The sequence below is a fragment of the Narcine bancroftii genome, chromosome 7, assembly GCF_036971445.1.
Source record: "Narcine bancroftii isolate sNarBan1 chromosome 7, sNarBan1.hap1, whole genome shotgun sequence".
Taxonomy (NCBI): domain Eukaryota; kingdom Metazoa; phylum Chordata; class Chondrichthyes; order Torpediniformes; family Narcinidae; genus Narcine; species Narcine bancroftii.
In genome coordinates this window covers 38,321,228-38,336,208 of record NC_091475.1, presented here as the reverse complement: position 1 = coordinate 38,336,208, position 14,981 = coordinate 38,321,228, and the positions used below count along the sequence as shown (strand labels likewise).

At 37.6% G+C, this 14,981-nt stretch overlaps 1 protein-coding gene across 1 annotated transcript in view; it reads right to left on the bottom strand.

Annotated features, from left to right (window-relative positions):
- The window catches only part of rb1 (retinoblastoma 1), a 201,428-nt gene that overhangs the window by 149,051 nt on the left and 37,396 nt on the right, over positions 1-14,981 (bottom strand). The window contains 4 exon segments of the mRNA XM_069889674.1: positions 852-939; positions 5,408-5,485; positions 6,180-6,289; positions 12,211-12,288. Of these exon segments, the coding sequence (XP_069745775.1) occupies positions 852-939; positions 5,408-5,485; positions 6,180-6,289; positions 12,211-12,288 (354 nt within the window).

Here is a 14,981-nt window from a genome sequence, read left to right as displayed (position 1 = left end):
ATATTCCACCTGGGCACCCTCCAACCGGATAGCATTAATACTGACTTCTCCAGTTCCCATTAGTCATGTCAGATGTTGTTCAAGCTCCAAAATCAAGTTCCTCCTAACTGGCAATATTTTCTTCAACTATTGTCTGGTGCTTTGGAAATTTCCTGGAGTTCCCACATTCTGCAGGATTTTCGATCCATGGGTCTGAAGGGCCTTGCAATGTTTCTATTAATTCAATGAACTTATCAACCAAAAATCATGCAGGTATACTTATTTTCTCTACTTCACTTCATTCTCCAATTTACCAAAATTTCAAATTTCACACACTAGTAACACCACACTTTGGAACTGGGCTTCCTGCTACTTGCTCCCACCTTTTATGTTCTTATGTTATATTAATTACAAAGTAATTCCATTTATAAAATATTTCTGTATTAACAATTTGCATAGATACTTGCAATCTCTCAAAATTAATATTTAAATTTAGATGTACAGCATGGTAACAGGCCCTTTTGGCTCACACGCCCATGTCGCCCAATAACACCTAATTGATCTGCAACCCCCGGTACATTTTGAAGAGTGAAAGAAAACTGAAGCCCTGGGGAAAACCTACACAGACACAGGAGAAGGTACAAACTCCTTACAGGCAGTGCAGGATTCAAACCCAAGTCCCAATCGCTGGCCCTGTGACTAACCACTACACTAACTGTGGTGCCCGCATAATATTAACATAATATTTCTTCTGATAATAAATTATGTATTTTATTTGTTCTTGATAGCATTGCATTTTTTTAAAGCAATGCTTATGTGCAGTGAAAGAAAAATACTTCAGACCTTGTTGGATTTATCTGACATCTACTTACGTTAAAATATGCTTTAAGTGTATCTGAAGGTTTGTCATCAGCTGTGTTTAAAATCATTTGTAACTGCTGGATAGTATTCATAGCAGTCCTGCAACAGAAAAGGTTTTTGATTATATTTAGCAAAATCCCCATTATCTGGAATTCAACTGGCAACCCCAGCAACCGGCAAAATTAAAAGAGGAAAAAACAAATAAATCAATAAATATCAAAGTAAATTAAAATGCCCTCTCTGCCTTTCATTTTTCAGCTTCTTCCTCTTCTATACTCCCAACTGTATCCACCTCTTACCTATATGCCTGTGCTCCTTCCTTTCTCACCCTCTTTCCCCACCTTTTTATTGAGGCATTTGCCTGACTTTTGATATTCCTGACAAAGGGCTCAGGCCTAAAATGGATGCTGTGTGACCAACTGAGTTTCTCCAGCACTTTTGTGTCCTGTTCTGTGCAGAAATGGAGCTTGTGTCCTGCATGGGCACCCATTGTTTTCACTTCCAAAGACATTACACGTGGTGAATGAACAACAATGGTGTTAACATCTGTGAGTACACATCCTACCACAGTAATCTGAGATCTTAATTTGTTAATTAAACAAAAAAGGCCACATTCAGTAATGAAGACTCTAAAACATTACCTGACTGTCACACGAAACAGCCTTTTTCACTTGTCATTCAGAAGCTATTATTTGTAATTGCTTTTGCCAGCAGCCTAGTAGCATTGATACCACTGAACTAAAATACATTAACGAAACCTAAGAGCACCCCATCAAGTTAGGATTCAGAAGTGCAAAGTCAAGCTTAGCCCTTGACCTGGCAAAGGACTCCACATGAACATTTGAGAATAGGTTCAGTTAGCAGAGTTGTTAACAGACTTATTAAGCAACGGTTTGACATGGTCTTGTTCATTGAAGCATATCTTATATTCAGCCCACCACTCTTTCAACACAATCAATGGATATGTCCAGTCCTCAGGCAAGTCAGACCCACCAAATATGGTAGAATCAGCAGGAGTGCTCAGCATCAATAACAAACCCCTACAAATCTTGCATATTAGATCCAACATGGGCACAGAAACCTACTTCCTCCTTCAACTGATGAATTGTTTTGAACAACACTTAGAAGCAGTGTAGCAAGAACAGAAAAAGGTAGTCTTGGTAGGAGACTTCAATCTTCATCACCAAATGTGGATTGTTTATCACTACTCAAAACTGAGTTTTGAAGGACATAGGTTACTTCACATTATCTTCACTAATCGACCAGTTGAAAGTATGTCTGTCCACGACTTAATCAGTCACCCACATTACTACACTGCTTTCATGAAGACAAGGGCCATTCTTCTCATCAAGAACATGTTCCTGTGATGCATATTAATGCTAAATATCAAACTGGTAGGTTTGACAAACTATTACAGGGATACTGGGCAGTGGTGGATTCATGTATTGGAATTCGGTTGGCGCATGCGCAAGAGTTAAGGGTGTGAATTCAATATCATTAGGGTGTTTAACTCTTGCACATGCGCCAACCGATCTCCAATACGTGAACCCACCTCACATTTTCCAACCGAACTCCAATACATGAATCCACTGTGCATGCGCTAACCCAAAACTCACGGATGCGCACAGGAATTAAGACAGCCACGCCCAGCCTAAGGACCCCAGGACGCCGACTAACAAGGCAAGTACAAACATTTTGGCTCTTATGCGGCCTGTATCCCTGTTATAGTTTGTTGAATACAACACAAACCATGAAAATTTTATATTTTTTCTGAGATACTTTTTTTAAAAAATGCAGTCGTATGTGCTGATGGACGCAAATCGAGTAGGTTGTAATTCAGAGAGTACCTGTGTACACAATTATTACCTACACAAATAAAATAAACTAAAATGTTTTAAGAGCAAGTACTCCTGATCAATAATTGTTGTGTAATCCCAGGGAAAGTTCTGTCAGCAATTTACAATGGTAAAGCTGGTAGAGCTGCTGCCTTGCACTCTTATGACCTGGATTCGATATTGATCTGGTGCTTTTAGCTTGATGAACACATTCTTCTTGTAATTGTGTGTGTTTCTGTCAAGTATTCTAGTTTCTTCCCAGGTGCCAGACATATAGGTTGGTAAGTTAATTGGCTACAGTTAATTTTTGCTGGAAATGATAACGAGTTGATAACAAAGTATACATGCACCAAATAGGTCAAATTGCTGCAGTCAAATAGGTACTTTGTGAGGGAAAAAAAAACAACTACAACAGTGTTCTAAACCAAATTAAAAATAGACAATAAATACAAAAAAAGGCAAAGTTGTTTTGGTGCAGATATCTTTTTGTGATGTTAGATAGGAGATGTATAGGAGGATATAGGTGCAGTAAAGATGGGCGGAAGAATTAAGGGGAGAATGTTCCAGGGAAATTCACATTGCTCCAAATGCCAAATGCATCCTTCTATGTTACATGGAAAATTTCCACAGACTGCAGTAATTGCTTCTTTCCCAATTCTTGGAGGCTATTAGTTTATATTAAAACTTAGCTTTTGATGTTTTGTGGAGTTCAATCCCAATACTCAGTAAAATACAGCAGTTTTGCAAATGGATACGTTTCTGGGTGAAAACAATTCAAATGAGCCAAATTAAATAATTCCAAGTCTTTTTAGATTACTATATATAAAATAGGTACTGTTCTTTTCACCATGGTATCTTCAGTCAAGGGACATGTAATGAGATCATTAATCGTGTTATATAAATTAACTGTTTAACCTGAGATTGAATCCCATTAAGTTGCTTGGGTTTCAGAGATTGTCTAAGTCATAAGGCAAATCATAAAAACATAGATGAATAAATACTAAATGAATTAATATGGTATTTGGTTGTAGGGTCTAGTATCAAACACACAACTTGCAAATTATCTTCTATCACTTAGGTAGATGAAAATGAGAATTTATTTAAAACAATTTTAAATAATGTTGCCCATTGGACACGACTCAGTATTTTTTTTGCTGCACCAAATTATTCCAAAAGAAAGCAGTTTAAATTACAGTAAAAGCTCTGATTAACCTTCTAACTGAAAGAAGTAGAATTCTGTGGTGCCAGCATCATTGTACTTTAGTTGGTCAAATGGAACATCTGCAAATGTACATGAATCTAGGAAACCTCAAATATAATTTGCTTGGAATGCCACCTACATAGAAAATTCCTTAGTCATCTACAGCCAAACAAAATGATACATTATTTACTTAAATAACCTTAAGCACATTTTAAGTAGCTTTATCGGTTTTTAAGTGCAAGCCAAGATACCAGCTCAAAGTCCCCAAATGTTCCATGATCACAAAGTCTCTACAAAAACTTATTCTTAACAAAATATTTTCAGCAGTTATAAAAGTGCAATGTACTTTGGCAAGAATAAACCTATTTACAATGAGGAAAATCACAGGATATGTAAAAGTATACTTTCTATGTCATCCAAGTAGCACTGAGTCAAAGTGAAAGACAACTCATTAGCAAAAGGGTTTTTGATGCATCTCATTTCCACCTTTCTAATGTCAAGAGGAAAATAATTACAATGAATAGTCAAAAACCAAAGAAGTCTACTCTCAGTACCTTGACGAACACCAACATGTAGAAATCACTTTAAGGCAAGAGTAAAAGTCAAGATGTTAAAATTTTCTCAAGAAATCAGGAAGCTTTTTTTTAAATATAGGTTTTCAGCTCCCTCAGAGCTTTAGCAATTGCTGTATTATTTAATTAAGCTGGTCATTGTATGACAATCAAAGACTTCCAATTCTGAGTGACTTTCCTTTCCCCTGTATTGAGTAATTTGCAGCAATCAAACTGCTCAAAATGTTTCAAACCAAGCCCAGTCTGCCACTGATCAACCACCTTTCCATCTATTAGCTCCACATGCCACATGATGATTCTCTTTCTAACTTAGGGCAGCCCAGTTAGCATAGCGGTTAGCACAATGCTGTTACAGCACCAGCAACCCAGGTTCGAATCCAGCACTGTCTGTAAGGACTTTGTACATTTTTCCCACGTCTACATGGGTTTCCTCTGAGTGCTCCAGTTTCCACCACCATTCATTACATATCAGGGGTTGTGGGTCAATGGGTGTAATTGGGTGGCACGGGCTCATGGGCCAGAAGCACCTGTTACAGTGCTGTATGTCTGTACAGAAATTAACCTTGTACACAAAAGATGGCATCCAAAAACTACCACTAACCACTAGCCAGGACCCTTTGCTTGCCCGTCTAGATTTAACTTGTCAAGCCATTTGTGTGCACTTAATATTTTGGATTGGGCAATGCCTCTGTAGAGATAACAAACATAACTGGGATCTCTGAAGGTAATCTCAACTCCAGTGCTGGTACAGACATACAAGGATAATTGTGGATGAGTGCCAGCTGACACACAGTGGTCTTGATGAGCTAGGCTTGATCGCATACAGGTAAATACATAAAACGATTTCTACACACTCAGAATTATGGCCCTCTGCTAGCCTTAGCTGTTCATTGTGGGAAAAGAACCTACTACATGGCATGCAACAGGTATTGTAAAAACTGAACAGAAACAATTTATACCTAACAGAAGTCTGTGGAGGAAGAACTGCATGACCATCTTCAGTATGAGGCTTCTTTGGAGTTCTTTCAAGGTCATACCTGTGAAGAAAAAGTTGAATCAAAAATCTTGTAAATTATAATTGATGCAATTAGGTTGCAAAATATTATTCAATAAAATAGAATGTCTCACAGAATTATCAACCCGCTCCAATAATAAAATAAATCCAAATTATGTTTGACAAATATATTCATGGTTATTGATAGAACTTGGTGTAAAATATTTTTATTAGCGAACCTGGGGTGGTAAATACAGATATAATACCATGCCTAAAATCAAACAAAATCCATAAATATAGATTTGTAACCAGTTTTACCAGAAGCAGTTCACTTTTCCTTCTAGGAAATGTTTAATTCATCAAAATAAAATACTCAAATATTAAAAATTATAAACATGCACTGAGGTCAAAAAAGGGACATATGGGACTACCCTGACATTACACAGGATTTACTGATTACACAATAGACATTAGATACATTGTTACTCACCTTTCTACAGCAATTACTCATTAAAGGTAGATACCAAACAGGTTTTCCCTGCAAGTCCAATTGCTAAACAAAATTTGAAGCCATCTACTTGGTGGCTTCATCATGCTTTTGCATTCTCCACCTCAATGTGAAGGTAATAACAGGCAGCTTGGTCAAAAATTATGCACTAATATTTTGGGGGAAATTTGGAAGGGTGTGGTGGGAGGGTTACAGAAAAAGTATATTAAAAAATACCAAATTTTCTTACCTTTCTTCGGGGTCCATCTGCAAAGTTTTGTCACACTCAAGGAATAATCTTCCATCAAAATCTTTGTTCTGGTGGTAAAGTTCCTCATATTGTGTTGAAAGTGTCTCAAGCTGTACAAGCATTGCGATACAAAACAAAAATTTCCTCTCCAGATTTTATGCATTCAATTTGAATAATTTGACATATTAAGCAAAACATAATGCAGAAAAAAACAGCAGTTACAGCAGGTCACTAAACATGGTGGCAGTTCTGTTCTCAGCTTGTCCAATTTTTAAAAAAGAAGCATAAACATGGTGACATTTTTCTGTTGCTGTGCTATATAATAGGTAACATGGCTTTAAAGAGTTTAGAAATTAGCCAACTCCTGCAGAATATGTCATCTTTTGCAGCTGCTGTCTTAACGTTATTGGTCCAATTGAATTTCTGGCTTTTGATGACCAATCCCAACTCCAAGATATTTAAAATGCTTTGTCACTGGAGATTAAAGTCAAGTATTTAAACCAGCAACTGTAATTTGAATACCCAATGTCACATGGTTTATGCAATCCAAATCTGGATATCATACACATAGCATTGTAAGCTGGCAAAGATAGCTTCAGTTACAGGTGCCTAATCTTTTATCTGGAATCGTTGGAACTGGACAACTGCCGCTGTTTGGAATCTTCCAGATTTCAGAATCATTTTGATAATCTGTCCCTTTAAGCCCGTCCGTGTCGCACTGCTGCATCCACACTCCACCTGACTCGCCCTGCTGTCTCTCTCCTCCCCTTGCCCGCCCAAGTCGCGCAGCTGTATCCACTCCCCTCCCGAGTCATGCTGTCATCTCTCTCCCCACCTCATTCGCCCGAGTCATGCTGCCACCTCTCTCTCCCCCCATGCCTGCCCAAGTCGCGCTGCCGTCTCTCTCCAACACCCCCTCACCCACCCAAGTCGCACTGCTGTCTCTCTCCCCACCTCACCCGCCTGAGTCACGCTGCCATCTCTCCCCCACCTGAGTCGCACTGCCATTTCTCCCCCTCGCCCGACTGAGTTGCACTGCCATCTCTCTCTCACCCCCCCACCCCCCACCCACCCTGCCATACCAGCACCAGGAAAATGGACCCCTTCTCAGTTCCCCTGCTCTGGTCCTGGTACAGCAGTTTCAGCTGCGGGAGGGATTATGAGTAATGATTAAAGTCATTAAGCCGCTGCCGCCAGGCCAACTGAAAACACTGAAACGCTGGACAGGCATCAGTATAGGCGATTTGAAGGCGCTTATAAAGTAGCAGAACGCGACGGGATACACAGGACTAGATCTAGAGTTATGTCAGGTCATGTTTGGTGCCAACTCCATCTTTGATGAGCAGATGTCATCAACCAAAAAAACAAGCCAGTTTTTGGAGGTTGCTGATTTTAATAATTCTGGAGAAAAGGTTAGGCACCTGTATTAGGAGTTTCAAATATAACTGAACACTAAATTAATTCTCAAACTGCACTATTCTTGGTTTTATTGACAAAGAGAAGTTATGAAAGAGAAATCCAAGTCCAACATTAGTGAGGAACTGCCACAGTGATTGATGAACCTGCGTGCAATTCTGTTCACTATGCTACAGGAAAGATATGATTAAGAAGTGTGCCGAATAGATTCACAAGGATGCTGCCTGAACTTCAGGGCTTGAAATCATAAGGAAAGAATGGATAGCTGAAACAGTTTCCCTGGAGTAACGAATGCTTGAGGGGCATTGATAGCATATAGTCACAGTCTTTTTCCCAGTGTAGGGACGTCTAAGGGGAGGACATAGGTTTAAAGTGAAAGGGGAAAGATTTCAAATGAAATTCACGAGACAAGTTTTTTTCCACACAGAGGATAATGGGAATATGGAATGTTCTGCCAGAGAGGGTGCTAGAGGCAAGTACAATTACAATCTTTAAAAAACATTTGGACAGGTATGTGCATTGGAAAAGTTTAGACGGGAGCCCAAATGCAAGCAAATGGGATTCACTTAAATAAGTCTATTGGTTAGCATGAATGTTGGGCCAAAGGGTCTGTTTCCATGATGTGAACTCCATGAACCTATGAACCACCAAGTTCAACCCTCTGCCTTCTTTTCACCAAAAAGAAAATAACTTCCTAACTGTTAGATAAACATCAGTGTCATAGCTATTCAGGCAGATCTCAGTTACAGGACTAAAATATTCTCTTCACTCCAACCTTCACTCCCCAAAATGCAAATAACTGCAGCTTTGTGTCTCTGCTCCTCCTCATTTTAACTACTGAATCCTAAGGTACTCAACTTCAAATAATGACATCGTTCTCTCCAGCTTAACTCATCTTACACTCTTAAATATCAAAATATAACTTTAAACTTCTAAATACTGCATATACAGTTGCTGGGCTTTTAAGAGCTGGTCATGTTATAACTGTTGAAAACTCAAGACAGCAGCCAATATCAATTTAAGGTGACCATAATTTGTCATCATTTACATCGGTTTCAATTTAAATTGGTTTAAAACTGAATAAAAATAAACAGATATAGTGTCAAAATGTGTTTTCCTGTCATTTTAAAAGGTGGGTGACAGGTATATTTACTTTATGTAGAAGTAACATTGGTTGTTATATTTAAATGACAATGTACATAAGATAGTTTTTATTTTCTTTGAAATGTGCTAAAAAAATTTGAATGGACTCAAAGTCCATGAAAACTAAACATTTATAATTACCTTCTATTAATTCTCTAACACTAAACTGCCTCAATTAATCTTCATATTTTAGCAGGATTTATTTGGATATGATAAACTTGAAAAAGATTGACGAAAATGGGTGCATGATTGGTTGGCACAGATTCAGCGAACCAAAGATCCCGTTTCTGTGCTGCATTACAGCAAATGTTTTGACCTTATCGTTGGGATGAGATAGCACAAGATTAGATTCATGAAGATGTAATCAGGGCTGGAGAATTTTAGTTATGAGGGAAGTTTGCCCAAGGTGCTGTTGCAACCTTTGGAACAAAAAGGATTTAAGTGAAGGGCTCAAAATTTAGAGAGAGACAAATGGGGGCTCTTTTTTCTTTGTTGAGGGTCAGTATTCAGAATCATGGATTTAAAGTATTTGATGAAGGATTGGAGGACAAATCAAAGTAAAATGTTTTACACAAAGGTAGGGAGGAATGCACTAACTGTAAGAATTTTATGCTTGATTAGGTGGAGTATTTAACTGCACAAATAGCCGGAATAGTTATTTTTCAGCCAGCGTAGACCAAGAGAGTATGACTTCCTATTCTGCAAACTTCTCTAAAGAAATTACAAAAATACAACCCAGTCATATATGGGCTTCAGAGCGTAATGGGGGATGGTGCAAACAGATCTGAAATTTACTGCTAAACATCATATTGTTTATTTACTTATAGAAACAATCCCATATTTTTCTTTTAAAACTGCTGGTTCACTATACAAATCTAAAATGCATCTCCACTTGTAACTCACTGGAGCACATTTATGATCAGTTTGAACTTTTGAGTGAAAAACTAATAAACACTTCTATCTAGTTTTTGCAGCAACACTCATCAATATAGTACTTAATGTAATCAATTGGTACACTAACTTACCAAAAATTAATTGTTAAAATTCAGTAGTTGAATCAGAATCTTCAAAGTAGATATATTTCCTGAAATTGTTTCTGCTTTATTGATCTAGTAAATTGCCTTCTGTTAGCTTTCAAGTATAATGGTGCAGAACACACTTTTTTTAAGATACAGCATGGTAATAAATCCTCCAGTCCACGAGTCAATGCTGCCTATAAATACAGCAATTAACCTACAAACCCTATACATTTCTGGAGGTTGGGAGGAAACCAAAATATCCAGAAGAATTCCACGAAGACACGGTGAGAATGTACAAACTCCTTGGAGACAGCACTGCATTTCAAATAAAAACACACTGCTGGAGAAACTCAGCAGGTCAAGCAGTGTCCTTTATATAGCAAAAGTAAAAATACATAACCAACATTTCGGGCTTGAGCCCTTCATTAAGGTATGGAAAAATGTCGGAAGGTATCTGAACTAAAGAGTAGTGGGGGGGGTGGAAGTGTGGTCGCAAAGGCAGGTGATAGGTACAGAAGGGAGGGAGGGGACAGCAGCGATCAATGGGGAAAGTGATGGCTTGGTGAACAGAGAGGGAAAGGAAGGAGGAGAACTGTAAAGGGGAAGGGAAGGGGGAAGAGAAAGTGGAAAAGTCCATGTTAATGACACCTGGCTGGAGTGTGCCCAAATGGAAAATCAGGTGTCGTTCCTCCAATTTGCACGTAGTCTTGATGGGATAGTACATAAGGCCATGGACAGACATGTGAGTATGGGAGTGTGAAACAGAACTGAAATGGTTGGCACTGGATTCGAACCAAGATCTCTGGAGCCCTAATAGCATTGAGCTAACCGCCACGCTTGCCATTCCCCCACTCCTTACAGACCTGAAGATTGATGGTGAACTCAGGAGAAAAATCCCTAGTTAGTTAGAGTATACAGCATCTCTTTCTGGAATTCTAAACACAAAACTAGGGGCTGAGCAGGTGGGGTTGGGGGGTCATATCTAGCCATTCAAATTTGCAGACATTTAATGAAGTCATCAATCATCATTTAAAAGACATTCAAAAAACCTTTTGTTTATTGTTTCCTTATTTCAATGTAAATTTACATATTTAAACTTTTAAAGAGATAATTTTAAAATTAAATTTTTTAATCATTTTTAATTTCTTTTTTTCCCCACGTTCAGAAGGTGGAGTCATTGAGAAAACTTACAGGTTCTTCACTCTAAGCCATCTATTGGCCAAAAATTGCTTCTAATTTATTACAGCTGACAATAAAGAAACCAAATACAGACCACATTTATACGTTCAACTCTAATGCAGACAAACACCTCAAGAATTAGTAGCAAAGAAATTCTGACAAGACTAGCATAGGGAGATTATCAAAAGCTTGAACCAATAGTAAAGTTTTAAGGAGTTTCTTAAAAGTATCTTTGGGGGTTAGGAATGGAAATACAGAAAGTGAACCGCATTAAATGGAAGCCTGACTATTAATATGGAGAAAAAATGGCTAGAAATGGAGCATGGTTTATTGGGCTGGAAGAGATTATTATGAATGGGAGGCACAAGATCTTGGAATGATTCGAAAACAAGGAAGAGATCCAAATTTGAGGAGCCATTTAAATGGAATCCAATGTAGGTCATCAAATGCAGGAGTGATGAGTAAATGGGATGAAAGGATTCTGGCAGAAGAATTTTGGATGATGCAAGTTGAATGAGGAAAAACAAATGTCTGGGAGAATATCAAGGCCTAGCAGAAGCAAGTATAAGTCAGGAACAGAGAACGCTTCATAAACAAGAAAATCTGCAGATGCTGGAGTCAAGTGCAATACACAAATGTGCTGAAGAAACTCAGCAGATCACACGACATTGGTAAAAAGATGATTGGAGTTCATTTCCTTTATATTTAAATTGAAGAAAAGTATAAGTATATAGTGCTATAGGTCAGACAGAGACAGATGGGGTCAAGTGGTGTGGCTAGAACAGAGCTTAGCTTGCTGTCAAAAGTTATCTATTAAAACTTAAAAGTGAATCAGAGTTTTAAATCAATTGAAACATTAAAAAAAACCAAAATGAATGAAGCAAATAAAAACTCATTTTTGGAGGAGAATTATGTCAGTTCCATCTCAGTACAGGTTACTCAAACAGAATGTCTAGTATCAGTGATGTAGAACTGCCACAGCTTTGCGTCCCCAAAATGGATTCCATGAAAAGTCCAAAGTTAGGGTTTGCTGTCAGCAAACATGAGATAAATCTAAGAACGTTCATACTTAAACATTCATTCATGCATTTACAGCAATTTAAACTAGTTAGTTTTATTGAGAAATGCTGTTACATATGGAACCGCCAACAATGCCAGACAAAATCCAGCCCATTTATGCAAGAACATTATATTTCTAAATGTAAGGATTTACTTCAGCTGCACAGTTTATACAACTGCTGTTATTTTCTACTAAATCATACATTCTTGCTTACCTCAGGAAATTCACTTGAAGAGGATATTTTAATTCTCTCCATAATAGGAAGAAAGCTTTCGAAATAAAAGTGTTTCACCTAGAAATGGGAAAAAAAATGTTCATTAAAACAGATCAGTAGAAATGGACATAAATAGTAAACACAATGCAATAAAATCCCTGGTATCCAGAATTCAACAATTGGCATCCTCAAACAACCAGCGCAAAAAAATCAATGAAAATAAATTTTAAAATTTTAAATAAATAAGAATAAAAGAATAGGCAAAAAAAAGTAAGTTTAAAATTGCAAAAACAAATGTTCTCTATAAACCTTTGGTGAAGATGGGAGCAAATATTCAGCCAGCGGAGGGCCTTGGTCGTGCTTTGCTCATAGCAGCTGTTTGAATAAAGTTGTGTGAAACAGCAATGGTGTAGCCTAGATGATTGTTGATACTGGTGCGCTCGCCGTTGGAGGTCAAATCTCTTAAAGTGTATCCTTAAATCTGCTTAGTAAGAGTCGCCCCAGTCAGAGGCTTTATCTGTAAAAAGGGGGGTGGAGGAATTAATTATCTATAATGCTATTGTTTGTTTTTCAGGAGGCTCTATTGAGGGGGAGCAATCTGCAGATGCAGTGACAGTTAAATGTTTTCAAAGAATGTGACTGAAAATAAAATAAAGTGCTTTAAGATTTATATATTTATTGCGAGTGAAGTTTGTTCAGTGTAAGTATGGTATTTTTGTCTTTAAACTGTTTATTATTAGTACAGGTCTATTAGTTAGGCATTGTAAGAAGAAGTCTCAAGCAACCGGAAAATCTGGCATCCACCCATCCCCATAGGTGTTGAATACAAGGAGGTTTATTGTAGTTTCATGGTGGAAAATTATTTTACTTTTTCCAACACAGATTGATGTTCTCCTATTGCTCCATTTTTCAAGTAATCACAACCAAAGGAAATCCTGACCCTACATGGCATACTGACAAATATCAAAGCTAACTGTTAGAGGGTTAGTTGGAGATAACTACGAAGAGGTTAATTGATGTCTTGCACTTTTAATCCAAATTTTGTTATATAAAGGATACAGTAAAAAATCTTTGTTTTGACTGCTGTCAGGCAAATTAGCTTCTGCATAGTTCAGCAAGAATAAAAACATTCTTACAATAAAACAAAAGTTCTAGGGATACTTTCACATAAAATAGAACTGCAGGATAAGATGTCAAAGAGAAAAAGTACATTTAAACAGTGAAATGCATCATCTTATTCTGATGGGATGTCCAGTCAAGTGTCTGACAGTGGCAGTAAAGAAATTGTCTTTGAATCTGGAGGTGAGTGTTTTCTAGGGGTCAGCTACTGGCCAAATTTAACTGTTTGTAGACCTAGATTATGTGTGAAAAGAATAGAGAAGTGCTGAATTCATTTACACTCAGTTAATTGGATAATGTCAGAAAGAATTTTGGAAGCAATGATTCAAATATTAACATTTTTCCTACTCCTGCAAAAGCCATGTATTTTGTGATCCTTCACATAATTTGAGCCGTGCATTCAAACAATTTCCATTACGCTATTTAATATGCTGCTTGGGATATTAAACAGCTCAACTCAGACCCTATTCTTTGCAACAGACATGAATGGAGTCAAGCAAGTGGATTATAAACCCCAAGGAGCACTGCTAGCCTACAACATTGACAATCCATCAAGACACCATGAGAAAACATATACTGTTACATTGGTGTCCCTGTGACCATTCCAATTCATCATCTTATGGAGTACAGAAAGTAATTTAGAACTGAAAAATGCCTTGCAGGTTCTTAATATTCTCAAACTCTGCATCTACTCTAGTCCCTGCTTTCCAATCTGACATCTCCTTTGGACTAATCATTTATTGCTTGTGCTCTTAAGTTTTGCCACAGAATGCTTCTAATCTGATACTTAGCCCAATTTTATCAAAGGAGGAAAAACCCAACACCCAACCCCAACCAACCAATTTTTCCTTGCAACCACTGCAACCATGCCTGCCTGTCCCGCATCAGACTTGTCAGTCACCAACGAGCCTATAGCAGACGTGGACATACCCCTCCATAAATCTTCGTTCACGAAGACAAGCCAAGCCAATTAGGTATATTAGTAAAGCTTAATCTGTAAACTAGGGAGAGTAGGGAATTAATTATGACAGCAACATGATTAGCATAGCAGTTAGCACAACGCTGCTATAACACCAGTGAGCAGGGTTCGAATTTAAATTTAAATGTTGTAAGTTATGGAAATTACTTGATTAAAGTGAAATTTACATAATTAAACTCTACAATACTGACTTTTTTTTCAAATTACAGGCATACCCCATTTTATGAATACTAATTTTTAAGCAAATTTGCTTTTTACAAAGAAACCTGTGTTCACTTTTATGAAAGGATTTTCGCTCTCATAAAAAAGTGGCCAGTAGGGTGGTCAGCGCATGGCTGGTGGGGCGACCAGCGTGGCAGTCAGCAGGGCTGCCAAAACTCACCATCTTCCCGATTCTGGTAAATGAAACTACACTGTACAAACATTATTTCTATTTCATATAGGCTACGTATTTATCATATTATTCTTGCTTTTACTATATGTTAGTGTTATTTTAGGTTTTAGGTGTTCTTTGGTATAATTTGGTGGGTTTTTTTTTAGGTCTGGGAACACTCAAAAATCTTTCCCATAGAAATCAATGGTAATTGCTTCTTTGCTTTACACCATTTCGGCTTATGAAAGTTTCCATAGGAACACTAGTTTCATAAAGTGGGGTATACTATACTTTTCATTT